Source organism: Leptonychotes weddellii, chromosome 10 (assembly GCF_054177405.1).
Source record: "Leptonychotes weddellii isolate Sample4059 chromosome 10, ASM5417740v2, whole genome shotgun sequence".
In the NCBI taxonomy this organism is placed as follows: domain Eukaryota; kingdom Metazoa; phylum Chordata; class Mammalia; order Carnivora; family Phocidae; genus Leptonychotes; species Leptonychotes weddellii.
In genome coordinates, this window is record NC_138378.1 from 39789922 (window position 1) to 39814514 (window position 24593).

At 41.5% G+C, this 24593-nt stretch overlaps 1 protein-coding gene across 9 annotated transcripts in view; it reads right to left on the reverse strand.

Annotated features, from left to right (window-relative positions):
* Positions 1-24593, reverse strand: part of RALGAPA2 (Ral GTPase activating protein catalytic subunit alpha 2) — a 308387-nt gene that overhangs the window by 65660 nt on the left and 218134 nt on the right. For 6 of the 9 annotated variants that reach the window (XM_081831950.1, XM_081831946.1, XM_081831942.1 and 3 more), the window contains one exon: positions 16850-16977. In XM_081831950.1, coding sequence (XP_081688076.1) covers positions 16850-16977 — 128 coding nt within the window. Of the gene's footprint in view, positions 1-16778; positions 16978-24593 lie in introns of all 9 variants that reach the window. The other 3 variants (XM_081831949.1, XM_081831948.1, XM_081831947.1) reach the window with 1 other exon arrangement.

The following is a 24593-nucleotide window of genomic DNA, read 5'->3' on the forward strand; positions in this document are numbered from 1 at the left end:
TGGCTCTGGCTGGTGGGCTGACTGTCCTCCTGGGCAGAGGCAGGGCAGAAGCAGGGGACAAAGACAGGAGGCTATGGTTGGTCAACAGTACATCCTTAGCCATTATCCTAGGAAAAATGACCCTACCGTTCCCTCAAAGTGACATCCTGACATTAAGAGAGTCACGGCTTATAAAGGAAACACATCATGGAGAGAAGATCTTGAAAAGAAATGCTGGAAAATGCTGCCTTCAGCCTGGGAGTTTACTGTCGAAGATGGTCTACGTTTCCAGAAAGCTCTCTGATCTGTACCACCAAAAACCTCACAATTTTGTAAGCTGTTTCTAACTTTCCCAATGAAGACCTGACTACTCTTTCAATCTCTTTGTTGAAAAATATAATTAACAACTAATATGACCTCAGGTAAGATGGAAATCTCCTGTCAAACGCCAGTAAGAACCTTCACAGAATCGGTGGCTAAGAATGAGCATGAGTGTGAGTAGGCCAAGACAATGACCCTTTGCTCCCCAAGGCTTATGTATCTTTTCAAGGTTTTGTTTTCAGCTATAAAACCAAGTATTAAAATAAACTGAGTTTAGAGGCACTCCTTAGAATCACTGAATCACAGAACAATTATAAAATCAAGGTTATAAAAATCACATTTAATCCCATTGCTCTCACTGAAATACTATTTATTTCTTAATAAAAGCAAAACAATTTTATACTATTAAATATAAAATACTTCAAATTATTATTTATTTCATCTTCAGCACATCCTTTCAAATTCTCACTGAGTAACAGTTTTAAAAGTTTTTTTTTTGTCTTTTGATGGCTTAGGTCTTTAGAAGTAGGTTAGAGGTGAGTGTCCTCAGCCACTGAAGGGAGGATTCGTTCGGGTGGACCTCCACCCTTTTCCTCCAGGAGGGACTGAGTAGTAGCTGCATATATTGACAATGAAAGGCTGCTCACCATGAGCCTCACATACTGAAAAACTGCTTCAGCACCTTGAAATAAGGCTACAGGCATTTATGTAATCAATTCTAATTAGTTTACGGCATCCTTCTGTAAAACAAGCAAAATGAACAAAATTGTTGTGCAATTTCCAGCCTCGAGTTGTAGATGGCATACACACGAAGAGATACGCAAAAATATATGAACAATTTGAAGACACAACCAGAAATAAGCTTTTCCCTCAGGGCTCCCATGACCTTCTGATTTTCTCTTTTGTGTTTCAGTGACTCCCCACATGCCCACTGGGCACCGACTGCAGGTCTTTCCTAGACCAAGGGTCACGTTCCAGCCTGTCACAGTTACATAGCTGTATTGGCTGGGAAGCGTCTTAAGGGCAAGGCCACTCATCTCTAAGTCCCACTGCGCTTGCCACACCTACACCAGCAGTGTGGGCGGCAGGAGGCACACGGAGTTACCAGGTGCGCGCGGCAGTCTGGGACCTGACGTGCTCACCCGTGCTGGGGGCGTGGCGCGGCTGCTTCTGGATATAAAGAATGTGCAGGGTGCGGGCCCTCCTCTCCAAACTGACAGTGCATCTGTCAGCTTGCTCATGCAACGTGGATGCCCTTCTCCTGCCAGGTTTCACAAAACAAAGTTCCTGCTCTCATGCCCTTTACATACTAGTGGGAAAAAGAGACATTAAGTAAACGTTAAGTGCTAAGGAGGACACGGGTGAGACTCCACGGACGGCTTGCTCTCAGAAACCTTTCTGATGAGCGACTGCTGAGCAGAGACCCAAGGGAAGGGAAGGGAAGGGAAGGGGTGAGCTGTGCAGATGCTGCGGGGAGGAGCGGTAATTCCTCCCACAGCATGCAGTTCCTGAGGCCGGAATATGCTTGTGGATCCTTTTAAGGATTCTGGATTTTTCTGTGGGTGAAGTAACTGGAGAGTTCTGAGTTCTGGCATGCTCTGATTTCTATTTCAGGAGGAAAGCTCTGGCTGCTGGAGAGTACTCAGGAGAGCAGGGAGAAGCAGGGAGACTGGGAGGAGGCTGCCACACTGGCCCAGGAAGCGGGTGCCTGGACCAGGACGGGTGATGGGGACATAAGGAGCAGCTGCATTTCTGTTATATTGTGTAGATTTTATATATATACACACACACACACACACACACACACACACACACATACTCATTCCATAAATCCTAATATTATAATCTGTCTTTGAGGGATTACCGTCCTCATTTTAGAGATAAGGAAACTGCTAGAGGTAAAGATACTTGTTCAAAGCCAAAGAACCAGTTATTATTTAAAATAAAATTGAAACCACCCAAGGTCTGTCTGAGGCTGGCTACTATGCATCACCTGCTAATCTGAGCACTACAACTGCAAGACACACCTTATAATTTATTGGGCACTTGTAGGAAAATTGCCGCTGAGGACGGAAGAAAATGTCCTCGGATGCTTCTCAGTGAGAACGGAAGCTTCACCAGGAGGGTCCACTGCCACTGTGTCACTGATAACTGCCTCACAGAAGATCTAGGAAAAGGGTTTAAGGTGCTTTCAAGCGGCTTCTCAAAAAAAAAGGAAGTTTGCTCTCCTTTATCATCAGAAGTCTAGTTAAACGACTGGTCAATATGACAAACCACTGAGTAAATTGGGGCCCCCTAGTGCATGTCACTCGAGCAGCTCTGGGACGCCAAAAACACAGCTGATCTGCTCCCTTATCTAATCTTTACGGCCTAACATGTGATAACTGGGGCTAATGAATCCAGAGAAAGGAGAAAAGGAGCAATGAAAAGATTAAGAAAATTTATCTCAGAGGAAGCCAATATATTAAAAGGCAAGAATGTCTCATCCTGATCTGATGTGAGCTAAAAACAACACTTGAGAGAAGCCTGAAATTCTACAGAGAGTGGAGTTTATGTGAAGTGTTTCTGCACAATTATAAAGACATTTGCTTGACAAAATTATAGTGCATAAATACAGAAATAATCTTCATGCAGATAACTTAAATGCTGGTTTCTGATACAGACCTCTGATGTGCATATATGGTGTTATATGCAGAGAATGTTTAGTTTTTCTAAGACATTCTAAAGAGGCTTTCCTTTATTTAAAGGAGTCAAAAATCCTATGAAAATACCCCTTAAAGTTAAAACTAATTTACATTTCTTATCATATTCATATTAAAATTGGTTTCTAGGTAGTATAAATTTCATTTCATTTTAATTCGTTTAATTCTGAATATATGAAGAAAACACACATCCTATTTGTTTATCACAGTGAAACTGAACTCTCACCAGGAAAATATAATGTGAGGACAATTTTCATCTTCTTCTGGGAGAACGTTATGGTTCTGGGATGTTAAAGGCAGAACATAATGATAAGTAGCAGCAGCTCCCCCATCAATTCCACGCCTTCTTTAAATTCCACTGAGGATGGCAGTTTGGATGGAGACCCCAAAATCTATTCTGTCCATCTGTTTTATTATTCTTAGAACAACTGTCAAAAGTTGCCCAGGGATCAAGTTGCAAACATACTAATTTGCCTTTGAAAAGTAGGCCCTGGGGGAATTCTGGAACTCTGCTTATAAATTCAGAATCCCATCAGCTAGCGAGCTGCCTACCCTTTGTGGAGGTATGAGACTTTGCACTTCCAGGCACACATCTGCCTCAAAGCCAGGATGCACTGATATACTTATATCCCACTTCATAGGCAAATGAAGGGAAAACCAAAGGGTCTTGGCATCTTAAGGGCTGGCTTATCCCATGACAAGCAGACCCTGAGTTTTTAGAAGGCAGCCCCTTCATTGATCACTCATGGATTAAGACCAAAGCTTTATATTGGAGAGTTTAAATGAGTGGGCAGGCAAGGGACACAAATTCTGTACTCTTGTATGTCCTAGGACCAAATTAGCAAGACAGAAGACTGAAGTGTTAGAAGAAATCAGCTGAAGATAAACATCATAAGCCTCTAAGTATTGTATTTGTTTCATTTCTGTGATTCTGATGAAAGGGACAAGATCATCTGGACATATATAGTATCGATGTGGGTTTGTAAGTAATAACGAGCAGTATCCAAGGAGGTGTCTGTTCAAAATATTGTGGCATTGTGGAAACACGCCACTCTGTTGGAAACTAAAGCAGCTGTGTACTTCTCAAGTTGGCTATGTTAAAGGCATGTGCAAAATACAACGTAAACATTAAAATGAATCTTCACTCGGGGCGCCTGGGTGGCTCAGTCGTTAAGCGTCTGCCTTCGGCTCAGGTCATGATCCCAGGGTCCTGGGATCGAGCTCCGCATTGGGCTCCCTGCTCCGCGGGAAGCCTGCTTCTCCCTCTCCCACTCCCCCTGCTTGTGTTCCCTCTCTCGCTGTGTCTCTCTCTGTCAAATAAATAAATAAAATCTTAAAAAAAAAAAAATGAATCTTCACTCCCTAGTGGCTTGCACACTGGACACCTGATCACAGGGGTGGGAGGGGAAGCGGAAGAGAAAAGGGGTGGGCATTAGCACTGATCCTTGGAGCTCCCATCCTTCCCTTACCCGGGCCCCAGTGGTCTCTATCAAGTCTCAGAGAATAAAGTCAAATGCTTTCAAAGCACAGGACCCCAGGAACATATTTAAAGCACAACATTCAAAGTACCAATTTTAGAGTTTGGTAAAATTCCACAGTAGTAAGCTAGAAAAAAACACCCTTTCAAGGCTAACAATGATGGCATTTGGCTTGTACTCATCCACAGGTTACCAAAAAAGTATTCTGCTTTGATTAAAAAATTTACTTGAGTGTGTTGCAAATTACTCTAGCTCGGAAACCTGCGGGGAGCTCACTGCATACACTAAGGCAGACGGGCACAGAAGGGATCACCATTTGGACTTGCCTGCTTTGTCCCTCTTTGGCTTTGCACAATCTCTTATTATAATAAGGCATGTATTATCCTTTTTGGAGATTTGAATAACAGAAAGTCTCACTTTCAAATATATTGCTTATAATCCCAGAGTCTACTAAATGTTCTGCGGATGCTGTTTATGGCATTATGCTCCTTTCAAAATGGGACTGATAATTAGTAAACTGAAATTTGATTAATGTTGGATTAAGAGGTTCTGATGTCTCGCTGCAATGTGTTACTTCAGTCTGTGGGCACTGGAAGAGACTGTCCTTAGGAAACTTGTTTCTTTCCCCTTTCCAGAATGGGAAGATTAATTTAAAACCCTGATTTTTTTTTTTTTAAAGAATTCAGTTTCATTCAACAGTTTGTAATGTAGGATTCAGTTTTTTCTCACTCTTTTTTGTTTTCTCACTTTGAAGCTGGAGCCAATGAATTAACTATTTGGGAGAGAACAAAATAAACTAAAAATAAAAGTCTTCCTCCAAAAGTGCCAAGGGTGAGCCCTTCCTGGTTATGGCAGAATAACTTGGCATGAATAAATGGTTCAGACAGTCTCAGCTCTCACTAGATTCAAGTACAGAATTTTGAAAATATGATGAGCTTCTCTGAAAACAAAGGACCTGTTTGGTGTAAACATCGAAGCCTGTGAAAATGACCGCTAGATAATATTTGAGGGAAAAATTTTAAATTAATACTGCGATGTGCTCTTTAAAGTTCAGGTTAGGGATACCTCTTTCACAGTTTTGCCAGGATTATAAAAAGGGCTGTTAATTTTCAGAAGTTTTTCTGGGCTCCGTGGCCCAAAGACTCCATGTTTCTTCCTCGCCTGTGGTTTTAAATTCATAATCTTGTTTGCCTACTACTGAAGACTGTGGGAGAATCAGGAATAATGGGCTCCCTTTGAAGCTGTGCCATCCCCAAAGTAGCCATCTGAATGCTAAAGAAATATTGTCATTTATGGAATGACCTTTCGCTCTTTGAATATTCAGACATGAACAAATGTTAAATGCCTAGAAATCGTAGCAGCACTATGAAAAAAGGTACGTAGGGTCAGCAAATACCCTCTCGCATGCTTTTGACATGATGACCATTTCCACTTTTCTAACAGCTTCTAATAGCAAAATGTATTTGGGAACAACAGTGGAATTTGTGTCATCATGACCAAATGATTACGGTGCAAACCCGAGATTCTTCTGGGGCCCAGCAGGCTTCTGGTCCCTATGGAAACGAAACCTCAGATATTGTCCTCCACTCAGCTGGAGGACAGAGCGAGGGAGGCTTTTGTGCTTGGTGAGATTTCTTCCACAACCTTCCAGCACCAGACCTTAGTGCTTCCTCCCGACTCTTTTCTAATTGAGATGCAAATTAATCTCTCTGGCTGATTACACTTCCCTTAAAGCTACTGACAAATGCAGCTGTAACCGGAGTTTGCGGACTTTCCAACAAGTGACTTCAGCTGTCAGTATTTGCATGTGCAGCCAGGGCCCAGCCTGCTCCAGGTCTCAGACATGCGGAGAGCTTCCCTTAGGCATTGCAGGCGTTTTATTTACGTGTATAAAATTTACATACAATTAAGAATGTAAAAAAAAAAAAAAAACCACAACCAAAACCCTACAACTACATCCCTAGGATTTGGAAATCGACTCTGACACCAACATTATTTAAGGCCTTTCCAGACACTTCTTTCTTCCTGGGACTGGAGGAGCACACCTCTCCTGGGAGCCCATGGCTTTCCTGGCAACATTATGTTTCCTTCTCACTTCCTTCTTGTCTAAGTTTTCTGACTTCAACACTCTTTGAATTCAATCTGTCTCTCAAAAACTAACTAAATAAATTTATCACTCTAGGAAAACAGGATAACTGAATAGACTTTACTTTTCATGGCTCAGGAAGATTCCATTAATTTCAAGACCAATTATAAAGTCACCATTCTAATTGTCAGGATTTCCACACAAATGTCCTTCAATACCTTTTTGGGGTGGTGATGAATCGATTATTATTTTGAGTGCAATGGAATAGGAAATATGCACAAAACACTATCATTCATATAAAGAAAAATACACACGGAATCCAATTTTTCAGTAAAAATTCTAACACTTCTTTTCTCTTGAATACTATCATGTACGTATTTTTGCCAATATAGTTCACTCAAAAACTAGTTACTGAGTACCCACTATGTGCCAGGTGCTCTTCTGAATGTTAGGGATCTGGGCATAAACTTAAACATGCAGAAGTGGAATAAAAGGGATTTTAAGAATATATCTATATATACCTACATAGATACATACTCTCTTTGAAGAGCCACATTTCTTGGATAAATGAGGTTTTCAATTTTGAAAAAATTCAGTTTTGTAAAATAATGATTTGCTTTTGTCTCTAAGTCTGTTTACCAAAAAAAAAATTTTTTTTAAGCAAATCAATCTCCCCCCCGCCACACACTTATATTCATAATGCACTAGGAGGTATACGAGACAGGGATATCAACCAAATGGAGACAAGGCCCCTGTTGGGCAGCTCGTAGTATAATCAGGAGACAGAAGAGGACACAGGGAGGCCCCGTCTGGCAGAGAGAGTGTCAGAGGGCTAGATGGCTGTCGGGGGGTGAGCGATCTGTGTCACAGGAGAGATGCAACGGGAGTGTCCGGGATCAGCAGAGCTCACCGTACCCAAAGGTCCCGCTGTGGAAAGGAGCACAGGTCTGTGAAGAACTGGCTCTGAGACACAGTGACCCCACAGCCACGGACCCGAGAGGGGCAGAGCAGAACGCCGCCTTGCTATTTCCCTAAGCACGCCACCACCAGCCCGGTTTCCACACAGATTGTGAGATTTATACTAACTTTTCTGGAAGGGATGGTCTTTTGTCTCATAGTGATAATTCACTTTACATCAAAGAAGGGCAAAATGGTTTCTTGGTCCCACTTCTTGAAGACTTTCCCCACACCATGTGCTTCTCGCAGGCCCCATCAGGCACCGAGGGCAGAGGACAGCCCCAACCCCAGGGAGCCACGCCATGTCACTGAGGGAAGACAGTCTCCAGCCTTTAACACCTGTGATGGGAAAAAGGAAGTACTTCCAGAGACCTAAGTCCACAGCTGGGTGGTTCCAGTTCTGACAACAGAGGTTTAAAACTCCAAGCTGGTGATGTGATAAAAATCACCAGGGTGACACACATTCCTCACCAAAGACCAGGCACTGTGTTACCTGCTTGGCCCATTAACCCTCTCACCATCCCGAAGAGGGAGGCCATTGGGGTGGGGGGTGGGGGGTGGGGGGGCGGTGCTGTGCCGGTGCTGCCTGGCACAAGGCCTCAGCGCTGGGCAGCCGCGGACCGGACGAGCTGTGGTGATGCGGGAGCACACAGCCTGTAAGGAGGCTGACTGCTGCCGGCCACAACGGGGACCCAGTGGGGTCAGAAGCTCTGATTCTTGAAGAAAAGTCAGAAATCTAAATTTCTGAAAATGCAAAATCTCCCGATTTTTCAATGAGGCTGACAAACTCAATCTTTATGAGTTAATACTGGAGGCCAACTGCAGTTCAAACAAAACCCATCTGGGGGCTGGATTCAGCCTGCAGGCAGCTGGTTTGTCGGCTCTGTTTTTGAACATTGGCTTTGACTTTAAGCTAAAAGCTGCCTCCTGGTTGCCTCTGTTTATTGGTCCCAGTTCTGTAGCCTTATCTCCTTTTTAAGAAACCCCCAGGCTCCTGAAACAACTCCTTCTTGGTTTTAATGGCTTCCTGAGACCTCTAGGTGCGGTGGTCACTATGTGGACATGCTCCAGGTTGGTCAAGGTCTCTCCTCACGGCGTGGGCCCCCCTGGTGGAGCGGCACCACGTTCACAGTGCAATCTGCGGCAGCAGGAGCAGAGACGCCATGCCTTTCTTTCTGTGACCCGGACGTCAGGTGTCTCAGGCTGTGGTCTGAGAGAACACTGGTCGGCCGCCGCATCACCTCTGGTCTCTCATCTCAAGTCTGTGCTTAACCAGAATCCTCAGACATTTCCCAGGGACTGCTGTCACGCCCCATCATCCCCATCCTGTACACACACAGCTGATCCTCTAAACCCAGGCGCATGGCATTAGTCTACCCTGCTAATCTCACCTTGTTGGTTTGGGTCTAAAAGTCTCATCTGTTGACGTAATCCTATTTTCTGATTTTGCCTTGTGTCAATTGAGTTAACCCTCTTAGCTTCCTGACAAATGGTATTTTAATAAACATGTGTTCTAGACCTTTGTGAGAGTCGCTGATAAAAAAAGTTGTTGCGTGGCAGAGGGGCTGGGCAAAGCTGTGGTGCACACGCAGTACCAGAGACACAGAGGCCCCAGGTGATTGGTGGCCCATGAATTAATGCATTGTATGTTTGGCCAGAGTAAAGTCACCCAACTCCCCTGGACCCATATTTCTCTCTCTTATTTGCCAGATGACTGTGATACTTTATCTTGTGTTTTACCAAAATTAATATTTTATATTTAAAAGCTTTCTCTAGGGGCACCTGGATGGCTCAGTTGGTTAAGTGTCTGCCTTTGGCTCAGGTCATGATCCCAGGGTCCTGGGATCAAGCCCTGTGTCAGGCTCCCCACTCAGTGGGGAGTCTGCTTCTCCCTCTCCTCCTGGCTTGTGCTCTCTCTCTCTCAAATAAATAAAATCTTTTTTTAAAAAAAAAGATTTCTCTAATCTCTGAAAATAGCAATTTTATCAAACACAATGAGTGTGTTTGGGATATTTTGTTCTTTGTACACTCATTCTTTTTTGAAGGCTCACAAGCTATTTAATAATCTAGTCTAACAATTTTACAAGGGGTCCATGCAACATCTCAAAATTCATCCTTATAATTCTATTTGAAAATAAGGAAAATATTTTCCTGTTTTCAGTTCTGGTTGCATCCTTTATTTTACTTGATTTCTTAAAAAAAAAAAAAAATAGTTCTCATGGATCTGAGACCACTGCTGGAAATTTGTTCTGCAACTAGACATATACTGGCCTTGCAGGCTGGGCCTTACTTTTAGGGCCCAGTTCTTTTTCCCTTTTTTCCCTTCTTACTGTGTTCTCAGTGATCTGAGTTTTCATTCATACACTTCAGACACTTTTCTGTCCCTTTCCATATGAAGAAGATGGAGGACAAGTGGGGTAAAGGTTAATGTGGCAGCCTTCTGTCAGGGCGGCGTGGAGCTCCTCTCTCAGTCTTGATGCAGCCAGGTTAAATATGCACTCATCGGAACCCACACTGGGCAGCTACACTAGGCCTCCCCTTCTCCTTCAGAGACAGTTTGAATTTTATAATAAAAAAATCTCCCATTTCTTATTCCCTTTTATAGTCTTGACCCACCCACGGGAATGTGCCATTCTTTGATCTGAACTCTACTTTTTGAAACGTGCTTCCCAAGTGTCAAGGTACAGGTCTACTTGCTCTCCTCCCGTTCTTACATGAGCTCTAGTACAAAGTCATTACCTTCTGGAACATTCGAAGTCACAAATCCCATTTTTCAAATTTCTAAGGAATACATCCAAAATAATAGTTCCCCTCATTTGCTTCCTCTGTCTTCTGAGAAGAGGATATTGTTTGCCTGCCAAAAATTTATCAAACGCTTGTTCCCTTCAGGAGAAAGTACGGTGGAGCTGATATTGGGTGGTGCAAATCCCTGTCACAATGACATTTTGCCTTTGGGCCTGTTTAGAAGTGTGGATTGGGAAAGCAGTGTTCATGCCCTCCCACCTGCACCATGACTCCATTCTGGTGGTCACTCTTAAATCTAGCTGCCTCGCATGCACTTCCTGTTCTCAAGCACTTCCCTCCCACCCAGAGTATCTTCTTTCTTTTCTGTGCTGCTTTATCTGATATGTTTGCTTCTTTCCTTGAAGTTATTCCGTTCTAGGTCCTATCACACCCAATGCTCCGGGTGAAGACATGAGACTGCTAGAATCAGCTATGGATAAGACCCCTCAGGAGGGTGTGTCCTGCTTGACCGCTCTGCTGAAGGTAACCCTTCATTTCTCTGCTCCTCGATTTTCTGTGACACTATTCACTCCTTTTCCTCTGCCTCCCTCTCTACCTCCACCTCCTATTCCCAAGCCTACTCCTCAAACATGATGCTCCGGAAAGGTCTGTCCTTGACTGTGACTGTCTTCTCTTTACCCTCCACACCCCAGCAAATCTAGCAGACCCCATGCTGAATTAGTTTACCTATTTTACGCAGGGATCAAATCTATCCTCCTGCCAGGCCCTCACCTTCTCTCAGAACTCCTCCCACTGCCCCTTAAATGCGCCCATCACCTCCATCCTCACCGTGTGTGCATGTGTATGCTTCCACTCTGCCGTGTGGAAGCTTCTGTGGTTCTCAAATGTGATGTGCATTTTTAGAGCTTGGTCCATGAGCAAACACTGTCCCATCACTTGGAATTTTTATTCATATTTCTACTCCCAGGGGCTACGACAGTGCCTAGGACAAGGCAGGGACACAGTCAATGTTGATAAATGCATACTGGTTCTGCATGGCAAAATACACTAGATGGTACTATCTGACTCCTTTTCATATACTTTTCTTAAGCGTATAGAAACAAATGGAGGAAATTAAAGATCTTCCCAGGAAAACAAAACAAAACAAAACAAAGATCCTAACGGAAAAGTTAGTAACAGAACTGTTACAGCTTTAGGGAGAGAGGCCACTTTTGAAGGTGTATAAATTGAGACCAAAATTTAGCAATGATATTAGGAAGTCATGAGTCTAAGAGAGAAGCTAGAGTATTATCAACTATATCCATTAATTGAAAATGGAACTAAATTTCACTTAAGAAAGAGGTACAAAAGTACTTTTTCTTAGGCAGCCCAGTTCTCTCCATCAAATGCTGATAGTTCCAGAGAGGAGAGATGGCAAATGCCACTGTGGCTATTGTTCTACTGAAGTGGACGTTGATTTTAAAAAGCCACCATCTGTTTGATTCAGGGTGAGCTCCTCCTAACGGGTGTGCTGCACATCATGTGGCAACCTTCTCCCTGAAACAAGTTAGCTGAGGAGAACGAGAGAGCCCTGGCTCTGACGACCTGGGGAACTTCCACCAGCCGAGCATGGTTTGATTTTGGAATCTTTAGTTGGCTTGGGAACTGTAAACATAACATGTGGCAAGCTTCCCATTTACAACACTCTAGGCACGGGAAGAGGAGCCCTGACTGCCCACGAGGGACAGAAAAAGCAGATGGTGGGTGAGTTGGCCCTCGTCACTCAGAAGAGCAGTGGCCACGGGACAAGCGCTCCACTTGACAGATTTGATTTAGCCTGCTGAGGAAGTTACCAGAAAACCCAGGAAGGACAAAGGGGCTGGGCTGAACTGTTACTGAGGGTGCTTTCCAAACACATCCCTACTGTGTTCACTTTTTTTGGATCATGTACGACAATGGTATATTCTTCAGTCTTCTGTGAGCCTTCACCACACAGTTTCAACTGTTTGATCACTTAGCCAAGGGTACCCCAAACAAGAACTCCTTTGATATTGATTCTAAGCTGGATTTACTGCTCAAAAAGATCCCAGGGAGGCAAATCCATTCTAACAATGTGCCCACTCCTCTGTTTCATAAGAAATGTTGTATTTTCTTGAACATTACCGGACAAACTTGATACGTTTACTGTTCACATTTCTACTCCTAGTTAAATACTGAGTCGCAACTGACACTATTTTAGGGCACTGAAGTGTCAGTCATTAGGTGGGGAGGGCACAAGAGATGCAAAATAACTCCTTCGGCTCTTTTCTTCATTTGTCATCAGGCTCAATGCTTGGCTATCTATGGTCAATACAAAAAAACAAGTACTTCCTCTCTAAAGGATTGAAAGAAGGTCTGAACTAAAAGTGTCCTTTGTTCATACAACAGTCATTCTGATACCTGAGTGACATTTGGATGCCATGAACAGTTTGGCAATGTTCTACTTAACAACTGTAACCTTAATATTAGAAAAAAAATGGGGACACAGGTTGCCCATATAAAATGGCTGGTGTTGACAAAGAAATTTCCCATTCTTTGTCAGCACTCATTACTATACCTAATATCTCAGGGCAACAGGTAATAGCAATGCTTGCTCAGAAATGTGGTCTCTTATATGAATTGTGTCTTCTAGGGCCATGCATGCAAGCTGCTTCATTCCTTATTGGGTCTTGTTTCATATGCCAATAAAATGTTGCCAGGGGATATACTGTCAGGCTTTAGGAAGGGAATGAAATCTAATAAATACCCAGGAAGAGAATTTCCCAGCTCATACTGGGGGTAGGGGGAGGGTTTGGAATGGGTTCCAGGGAGGGCTTCATGCGCATGTGACCTGAGCAGCTGCACAGTGCTTACAACGGGCCCTGCTTGGTTTAATACTCTGCTGTTGCTCTCTTGAAGTTCTTAATAATTTTATCTTTGATCTTGTGTTTTGCACTTGAAGTCTGATGAGACAATGGAACATGCACGTGGGCAGAGGAAATGCACATAACATGTGCTCTGCTGGTTCCTTGCACATAAGCCTTAGCAGTGCCCCAGGAGCAGGACTATGGTGGAGCCACAACGCCTGGAAGGTCAGAGAGACTCCAAGAGCGCACACGAGGAAGTGTGTTAGCACAAGACTGAATAGGCAGGGAAGTGGACTATCCTAAGAGGCCATACTCTCCACCTGAACCAGACCTTGCTTTGAGCACAGAAAAAAAGCAGTGTTGTCCTAAGAAACAAGAATAACCAAGAAATCCTATATATCCTTAGTTGTGTTACTTCCCTGTGTTAGCCAACAATTTACTCTGAAAATGATGACAGAGAAGGAGAGGGAAAAACAGGGGGACTCAAAGTTCCTTTTCCTGTCAGTCCTTCCTTACTCATCAGTGAACTGAAGGAAGAGTGCTGGTTCAATATGTGCCTATGAAGAATGAGCTAAAAATAGGTAAGTTAGTTTTGTGCAGTGTTTTCACTGTTAAGAACAGAATATATCCATGTACGAGTTACAAAATATGAGCTGTGTCATCATGGTGATTCCATATGAGTTAAATGCTTTTATATTTGCCTATTAAACAGTATAAAGACAATATAAAACTAATGCTAATAATCTAAATTTTTAATATTTCTTGATTTAAAGTGACATTAAATAGTAAATAAAAAACGCCATGGCAAGTCAAGAGAAAAAGCACAAAAGAATGGAAAAAGCTTCATATTATAGCATGTTTGAAGACACTTTCCTTGCTTTTTGAATGAGGGGCCCACATTTTCATTCTCTTCTGGGACTGTTTGGTCTCAGCCCTGGTTTTAGATGTGTCCAAAGTATTACTGATCTTCTCAGCCCCTGGGGGGACTTAACAGGGGCTTGGGGTGGTTGCCCCTGGCATCAGGCAGCCTTGATGCTGTGCTAATTTTAGAACTTTCAAGGTGGGCCATGAGGTGACAGGGTTGGGGAGGCTCAGCTGCCTCAGGTGTCACCCAGAAAACCACCTCTGCTGGAAGCTTGGTCTTGTGTCTGTCTATACTCTGAGGGGCCTGACCATGCATTAAATGCTAAAAAGCCCAACTTTACCACCTGAGAACACTCGGACTCCTGTGCTTGCTATGGTGCCCTCTGCCTGGAATGCCAACCTTCCTCCTGGGGACAGCTTCCCTGTCATCCCTCCAACCTCAGCCTACATGCTTTCTCTGCAGATAGCCTTTTCCCTGGTCCTGTTTTACCTACACCCTCTATTTAGTTGCTTTATACAATGGTATCAGTTTGTGTGTCTTCTCTGTGAAGTACAGGGCAAAAACCCCGTTTGCCTTGCTCCCTGTATATCCCAAGCTCCTGGTGCTGGGCTTGGCAGTTTGCGAGTCCACACTGTTTGCTAAATGAGAATGCAAGGAGACACCTGTGATTAGGATGTGTTAGGTTATTCAGTGTTTTTCAAAATTCAGACCTAAGACTTATCTCAACTAAGCAGCAAATTCCAGACATCAGCTGCTACACAATTATTTGAAAAGTGTAAAAATTAGTAAATAGTAATGTTTTAAAGAACAAAAGTACCAAAAAACTCCCTTTTTTTTTTTTTTTCTACTTTTCTTATTATACTTTTGGTTTGTGGCCTATATTAGCACTTTTGCAGGCAGAAATGAAGTAATAGAGTAGTTCAGTGATTGCAAAGTTTTCCCTGTTGATTACATCTTTATAAAAATTATAGATAGTATTTTATTTCTTGTTTTAAGTAATTTATTTGGACAGCATAAATTGAATCTTCTCAGGGTGTAAGATGAAAGAAAAATACTTAAATTTTTATAATAATGACATGATAGGTTTTGTTATTTTCCCTTTTTTAATTTCTATACCAAGTTGTCCTCTGAGATGTCAACCTGGCTATTTTATGAGTCAATGGAGAATACAGCATTTACTCACCCACATTAGCATCAGGAGCCCTGGCTGGCATCCACATTAGTGTAATGTGGTTTGTCGAAAAGTTTTCAAGTGACACTGAATCTTATCCTTTGAACTTGTAACAATATTGTTTTCCCTAAACCTGATTATTCTGATGCTATATTCATTCTTATTTGAGAAAGCAGTGTTGAACAAAATAACAAAGCATGTACTTTGTAATGAGAAGTTTGATAAGTGGGGAAGGTGACGTGACAAAAATCACAATGGACTTACAGAAAGCAGAATTTTCTTGTTTGCAAATGATTTTCCCTTGCCTTGGTCCAACATACTTGACTGAGGAGTGTCCAGCTCATCCTAGTTGACATGCAAACTGACAAGCCAATCGCTGAATAGGTCTTTCTCATTTCTGCCAAGAACCTCTTTCAAGCATTTGTGAAATAAAAACCCCCATGCTGAAGGCTGAATTGACACCAGCTCTAAGAGTAAGTCTAGAGTGCTGTGCATATCACTTCGAAGAATGCCATCTCCCAAACATGCGCTATCGGCCTGGACAAAGCGCAAGGGAGCACGCAGAAGGGAATAATGCTGCCCTGGCCCCCAGGGAGGGACCAGATGGGACCTAATAGCTCTTTTCTATGACTAATTTCTATGATAATTCCAAGTTGCCACATGGCATATGTATTTTTTTTTTTTTAATCTAAAGACAGAATATCAGTCAATGCAGTGACCAGGATTTTAATGAAAGGTATTTTTCATGAACTGTATCTATTCACACATGATATTTATCACCCACCCTGACCTCCACCCTTCAGCAACACATTACTTACGGTTGGAATAGGAGAAGTATAGAGAGAGGTCAAACAGAACATGTTTATGCTCATTATCAATACCAGTTAGAAACAAAGAGATTCTAAGTTTTACTAGGAGGTCAGATGCCTTTTGCAGCAATTCTATGAAGTCACCTTAATTTCTTTTTGTTATAATTAGACATTATGCCTAGACTTAAAGATTAAAGCGTGCCAACTGATGTCTGAGAAAAAAATTACAAAAGTGAAATTTCTTCTGGTTTTAGAGAGAAAATCAAGGGTCGGTGAAGATTTGGGAAAAGTTACAAAAGGACATTTAGCCATTCTCACTGACAAGTTCCAGTGCACCTTCACTGAGGGTGCCTTTCCTTGTCCCCCCAGCCAGAGGCAATCGCCCCCTCCTCTGACCTCCTAGGAGGCCGTTTGAATTTCCCGTGGCACTTGCCCCATTCTTTGACTGATTAGAGTCACTGCATTTGCTGTTGATTTCGGGTGGGCACTCTGGGTGACCCAGCTACAGTTTCCTCAGCATCCCACCTTCTATGCACAATAGACTGCAACCCACAGGGATGGGCGGAGGGGCACCCAACCTCGGGCAAAACACTAAGAAGGGACGAGCTGCTCTTGACAGTCACAGCTTCTTAGCACAGACTTAGGTGACTACATTATGAAAATAAACTCTTCTGGAGTTTGGTGAAGCAAAATATTATTATATTTAATTTAAATTAACAGATGGTACGAAGATCACACGATGTTATTTTCAACATGCACTGAAAAATGTTCTCTTCCCTCTTCAACCCAGTGAGTACTCACCTCTCATGACAAACTGCCCGGAATCAGGATTCTGGGACGGCTAATAGGTTACATTCAAAGCAAAAAGATACAAGCTCTGGTACAGCGGGATGAGGCACTTCACGGCCCTACTGGCATTGATGCACGTGGCACATATAAGGCTTGGCAGTAGCTTTCCACTCACTATGGCCCCATCAAACAGAGGCCCAAAAAATGGAACCTGTTGATACAAAACAGAAAAACACTTACTTTTCCAAAACCAGTGAAAGTCAAACCAAAGACATGAGAACAGCTGGTTGATGTCTCAGACCTGTCATGACCACGCACGTAGACTGTCACCCACAGAAGTGATGCTAACCTTAGCAGGATACGGGGCGAGGGCTTTCAAATCAAGCAACACAGGTCTGCTCCACAATACTCCTCTACTGTGAACGCTTCAGCAAAACTTCTCATGACAAATTATCACCAGGTCATTCTTTTTTAACTTGTGTTGCCATTTACAGAAATAGCATTATTCTTTCTAGGTCCATACATTGTGCAGATTATGCACAATACATAGCCGTGTCTCACTGCACACCTCCTAGCCTTGCATCCTTCTGAAACCAGTTTGGAATTGGCAATGTTTCTGCATGGATCCTGATGTGTACTGACTCTTAAAGGACTATCACTGTTAATAGTTACAAGGTCCTACTTACAGTTCTCATTCTTGAACCTTCTTTCTTCTGCTTCTAAGATAATTGCATTATCCTCATTTCTTTCTACTTCCTTATTAGAGGCTTGGCTTTCCTTCACTGGACCCGCTTTTACTACTGGGGCAACCCACAACGTTCTGGTGCCTGTCTTTTCTCACTCTCACTCTTTTTTTTTTCTCCATTAGAATTCATCTACTCCATTTATTAATATGGAGATTATCAGCTTCATGAGGTCAAGGACTGGGTCTGTCTTGTAACTCTTGTACTTATTCACTCTCTCACTTGTTTATTCATTTATTCAAAAATATTTATTATGTGACAGACACTGTTCTATTCACTGGGGACAGAGCAGTGAATAATGAAATTCCTTATTTCATTGAGCTTACAATTTGTTGGAGGTTTGAGAGAATAAACATTATAAATACATAAAATATATATGAGGTAGTAAAAGCGCTAAGGTGAAAAATAAAGCAAGGAAGAGCAATAGTGCTCTTTCTGAGGGGGGCATCCTCCAATTTTAGATCACATGGCCAGGGAGGGCTTCAAGGAGAAGATGACATTTCAGTAAAAGCTTGACAGGAGTGAGGGATGAACCTCATATTATGAGGACATCTGATGGGAGAGCATTCCAGGCTGAGGAACAGCAAATACCCAGCCCTGTAGTGGGAGTGGAACTGCTATGGTTAAGAAACAGCAGGCAAGCCACAGAGGCTGGAACGGAGTGAGCAAGAAAAAGCACAGAAGGCAATAACACAGGACAGGTAATAAGAAGGGCCTTAAAGGATTCTGGATTTCTTCTCTGAGCCAGATAAAAGCCTTCTGGAGGGTTTAGGGAAGTGGGAGATCTGATCTCACCTACATTTTAAAGGTATGTTCTGGCTGCTGTGTTGGGAAAATTGCAACAAGTGAGCATTATGGAAACCAGTTAGCAAATTGGTGAATGATCCAGGCAAGAGATGATGATAGCTTGATAACAGCAGACTCAGGATTTGCTGAGGATTACTAATGAAGTAAGAGAGAAAAAGAGGCATCAAGGATGATGCCATGGTTTATGCCTGGCAATTGGAAGGTTGGAACCACCTTTTCCTGAAGCGGAGAAGACCAAAAGGGAGGGTCACTAGTTCAATTTTAAACATGCTAAGTTTGAGATGCCTATTAGATATTGGTGTGATGTATGGGGGTGGCAGCGGACAGATCAGGCTGGAAGTCAAGGGAGAAGCTCTGGTTGGAGATTCATAAGAGTTATTTATAGATGGTGTTTACAGCCATGAGACTGGATGATCAGATGAGCAAGAAAAGAGGTTCAAGGACTAATCCTGTGGCCCTCCAATGTTTAGAGGTTGGTGACATGAGGAAGAATTAGTAAAGAATATTGAGGAGGAGTTGCTGGAAATGGTGGAGAGAAACCTCCAATGAAATGGTGGAGAGAAACTTCCACTGTACCTGGCACAGGGCTGGAATGCAAATACTGGCTGAATGGGTGAAATTAACTGTTATTTTAAATAATTTAAATTATTTAATAAATGCAGTTCTCCAGCATAGGTCTTTTAGCTAATGTCAAAGACTATTTATTTGTGGAGTACCTTTTCTGTGGTTGGCATTGGGAGAGGGGCTGGGGATACAATGGTAAACAGAAGACTATCTCTGCCCAAAGGAGCAGACACAAGGAGCTGACATAAGGAATCTACGAACTAACATCCCTCAACAAAGATGTAAAAATACCTTACAAATTTTTGGCAAATTAAATATAGCAATATATATATAAAAGACACTGTATCTTGATAGTGGTATTTTGCATAAAAAATAAGGTTGGTTTAACAATCATAAATCCATTAATGTAATTTACTACATTAATAAAATAAAGAAGAAAAACTGTATGACCTTCTTGATAGATACAGAAAAAGTATACATAAAATTCCACTCTCATTCATGATTTAAAAAATTCCCAGCAAACTGGGAATAGGAGAGAACTTCCTCAATCTGATGAAATCTTAGAGGAAAAAAAAATTGTAACCTAATTAATGGTGAAATATCAAATGTTTTCGACCTAAGATCTGAAAAGGCAAGGACGTCTATGTCACCTTTTCTATTCAACATTTTTGAACTTTTCCTAGTCATTACAATAAAGAAAATAAAAGAAAGGAAGAAAAAAGAAAGGAACATAAAGATTAGAAAGAAGTAAAGTTATTTTTATTTACAGACAACATGATTATGTACATGAGAAATCCAAAGGAATTTAACTAGAACTAACCGTATTTTGTAAGGTCACAGGATACAATTTACCCTCAAATCAATTATACTTCTGAATGTTAGCCACCAACAATTAGAAAATGACATTTACAAATACTGTTCATAATAGCATAAAAAACATCAAATACCTAGTAATAAATTTGACAAAAGATACACACACACACACACACACACACACACACACACTACCAAACATTATTGAGGTAAATTAGAGACAACCTAAAAAATGGAAAGATGTACAATGTTCATGGATTGGAAGTTTCCATACTGTTAAGATAACAAGTCTGCTGAAATGGAGCAATAGATTCAGCACAAACCAAATCAAAATTCTACCAAGTTGTTTTTATAGATATAGATAAGCTCATTCTAAATTTATATTAAAATGAAAAAACTTAAGTTAGCCAAGACAATAAGATTTATATTACCTAATTTCAAGGCAAACCATAAAACTATAATAATTAATATATCATGTGTTGGTACCAGGATACACAAATATATCAGCAGAACAGAATACAGGGTCCAAGAATAGATCCAGGTGATTTGCAAAAAAGCAGCATATCAATTTTATAGGGAAAGGAAAGTCTGTTTCAAAAAAGGCACTGCAACAAGCAGATAGCCATTTTCAAAAGTGAACCTTGGCCTCTACCTCATACCACACACAAAAATTTAGATGGATTATAGATCAAAATAGTAAATCTAAGGGGCACCTGCGTGGCTCAGTCAGTTAAGAGTCTGCCTTTGGCTCAGGTCATGATCCCAGGGTCCTGGGATAGAGTCCCGCATCGGGCTCCCTGCTGCTTCTCCCTCTCCCTCACCTTCTCCCTCTGCCTGCTGCTCCCCCTTCTTGTGTTCTCTGTCAAATAAATAAATAAAATCTTAAAAAAAATAGTAAAGCTAAAACCACAAGGTTTCCAGAAGAAAACATATGAGAAAATCTTCACAATTTGGGGTTAGGCAAGGGTTTGTTATAAAAGGCACCAATCATAAAAGAAACAAAATTGACTTAATAAAAATATGAAATATTCTGCTCATAATGAAAGTGAAAAGGCAAGTCACATATATTCACCAAACTGGATATATCCTCAATGTCCATCAATAGGAGAATGAATGAAAAATTTGTGGTATATTCAACCAACAGAAAATTCCACAGTAATGAAATGAACAAACCACAACTACATGTAACATCATGGGAATGACCCAAATATTATGCTGAGTGAAAAAAACAAACACAAAGAAGTTCACACTACGTAGTTCCACTCACAGAAAGTTCAAAAGCAGGTAAAACTAATCAACAGTGACAGACGTCAGAACAGTGGCTACCTTTTCAGGGGATTAGTGATTGGGAGGGAGTGTAGGGAGATTTCTGGCATCTGGCAATATCCTATGTTTACATCTGGGAAGCATTAAATCATTTGCTTTGAAAACATCATCAAGCTGTACACTTAAATTTGTGCCCTTTTCTTGATTGTTATATTAAAAATATTTTCTAAAAAATAAGTAAGAATATAAAAGATTTAAACAATACAACAAACTCATCCTGATGGATACATACAAAATATTTCACCCAACGATTGTAAGACACATTCTTTTCAAGCATGCATAGAATATATATATATATTTTAATTTAATTTAATTTTATTATGTATGTTAGTCACCATACAATACATCATTAGTTTTTGATGTAGTGATCCATGATTCATTGTTTTCCTATAACACCCAGTGCTCCATGCAGTACATGCTCTCCTTAATACCCACCACCAGGCCAACCGATCCCCATAGTATATTTTTAAAAAATCGTCCATATTCTAGGCCAAAGATCCACAAATAGAGCCTATGGGGTCTGATTCCAAGCCTGGTGCCTTTTCTGTATGGCTTGTAAGTTGAGAATGGTTTTTACTTTTTTCAATGGTTGAAAAAAAATATTTTGTGACATGTAATAATTATATGAAATTCAAAATCAGTCAAAAACTATAAAGTATTACTGGAACAGAGCCACAATCCTTCACTTACATATTGCTTATACCTGTTTTCACACAGAAAAGAGCTGAGTAGCTGTGACAGATACTGTGTGGGCCACAAAGCCTAAAAGATTTACTACCTGGTCCTTTACAGAAAAAGTTTGCTAAGCCCTATTCATAAAGCAAGTCTCTGAAAATTTCAAGGGGCTGAAATCATACAATCCTCATTCTGTGGCCAAAGAACTATTAAGTTAAAAATTCACAATAAAAGGATAACTAGCATAACCAGCACAAATCTCTAGGTTTAGAAATTAAGAAACATACTTCTAAATAACTCAGGGGTCAACAAAAATACTTATTTAAAAATATGTTAAGCTAAATAGTCATGAAAAGAGTAGATATTAGATGTTGAAGCAGTACTGAGAGGGAATATGTGGGATTAAATGCTCTTATTAGCAAGGAATAAAAGCCACAACTTAATGAGACAGATATCCATCTCAAGAAATATTTAAAATCCAAAAGAATAAAATAAACTCAAAAGAAACTAGAAGGGAAGAAATAGTAAAGACAAAAGTAGGCTTTAATGAAATAGAAACAAATACACAATAGAGACAACCAAGATCAAAAGTTTGTTCTTCGGAGAAAGGCTAATACAATTAATAATCAGAAACTTAACTCAGCATCTCATTCCTGTTGAGCATGTGTGTTCACAACAAACTGAAGTTTCTGGACGACTCATAACTTCCCTACCCTAGCATGATGACCAGAGTCTGAGATTAGTAAGATTTCCTCACCAGCTGCAAGTTAGGAGGTGCACGTGGAGCCCCTATCACTAAAAGAAACACATCTGAGAGAGGAAGCACAAACCCAGAAAATGCAGCCCAAATGGTTTTGTCCTTATCAGGCCTGGGTGCAGGCCAGGACACTGTCACACCCAGGTTCCCTTGGCCAGATAGCATGAAAGCAGAGAAAGTTTGTTTGTTTGTTTGTTTGTTTTTTTAAGATTTTATTTATTTGACAGAGAGGCGCAGCAAGAGAGGGAACACAAGCAGGGGGAGTGGCAGAGGGAGAAGTAGGCTTCCTGCTGAGCAGGGAGCCCGATGCGGGGCTTGATCCCAGGACCCTGGGATCATGACCCGAGCCGAAGGCAGACGCTTAACGACTGAGCCACCCAGGCGCCAGATATAATGTTCTGGAGCTGCAGAGAGTCCTCTGCTAGTGGAGAGAAGCCACAGAAGTCTTTGTGTTGGAGGTGGGCATGACTGTGGATATCAGCAGAGACCTGTGGGAAGAGAGGAGCACTCCGGGCAGATGGTATAAAACAAGAACGAAACAGTGAGGTGGCACTGGTTCTCTTTGCTAAGGCAGTGTTCCCACAATGTATTCAGTGAGGTGCCAATCTAGCTGAGCATTAGTTGGTGTTATATGCATTACAGGTAAATAAAGAAAAAGACTGTGGCTGGAACAAGGCAAAGGGCTCCCCACAGATGCTGAGGGACTTGCTATATCATCACACTGGAAAGTCAGAGACAGGACCACTAAAGGGAGTAAGGCAGGAGAGGAGGCTGGACTGCATCCTTGGGAGGACTGGAAAGCTCTGCAATAGGTATCTAGGGAAATGTGTGCAGCATCATTATCATTCAGAGGTAAATGAAAAGACTAAAGAACAGCCATGGGGACTGAGCTGACCAGAACTGGTTTTCCATGTAATAACCTGTCCTGGCAAAGACATTTCTCCGGAGAGGCTTGACTCTAGTTGCTCCAAAGCCAGAATTGCCTTCATAAGGGATTCTCCATCAATAATTGATCCATACAAGACCTATGGAACCACAGGGCCCATGAGAGTGCTTAGAATTTAACACATTTTATTTTTATAAAATTTTCAGCCTATGGACTCCTCAGTCTTTCTGGAAAATAATATAACTGCTATTGTTTTTTTCCAGGGGGAAATTTATTGTACTTCAATGCAATTTTTTAACCGATTTATCTGTCACTTATTTTGACATCTCAAGCATAACTTTATGGGTCCAAATATACTCTTTCAGTTGATAAGTTCACACTATAGGACTGCGAACTTCCGAGAGGGAAAAACTGTAGCTGGTCCTGGAATCCTCGAAGGCAGGAATAGAAGAGCCCTTAAAGATCATCTGTTCTGACCTTCCTTATGCACAGATGTGGAAAGGAGAAGGTATGGCAGTATCCTCTGGGAATGCACAACTGCACAAGATCACCTGTGGTGCGATGCTTTCAGAGGAGGGACCAGCTGGAAAACGGCTCATTGGACTTGGGCTAGTTTCTTGAAAGGTAAGTGGAAACACACTTAAACTCTATTTTGCAGAGCCTGGGGTAGACACAGAAAAAGAATTTCCAAATAGGGAGAAAGTCCCCTTAGGGAACAATCATGGCATCTGCATGAATATCTTTTAAAGTAGGCTGATGGATTAACTGGGCCTATAAGGGACTCTCCTTTGATGCCTTTGGAGTCTATAATTCTTAGTAACTGAGATGAAAGTAATATACATAATTAATTGATCTATTTTGGAATTAATTAAGAGGCTATATTAAGAAAGAATAACAAATGAATCATAGAACAAGGGGTTAAAGAGCCTAGGAATATTGGATTTTTGCTGATGAGCTCAATGGCTGTGGTTACCGTTACTAAGCTCCCTCTGCTGGGCCAGGTTCTGAGCTCAGCGCTCAGAGGCAAGTGGGTAATTCCCACAATTCCATGAGGCTGACACTTTATCTCTATTTTACAGAGAAAACTGTGGTTAGACTGCCTGCCTTTTTTTAAAAATTTTTTAATTGTTATGTTAATCACCATACATTACATCATTAGCTTTAGATGTAGTGTTCCATGATTCATTGTTTGTGCATAACACCCAGTGCTCCATGCAGAACATGCCCTCCTTAATACCCATCACCAGGCTAACCCA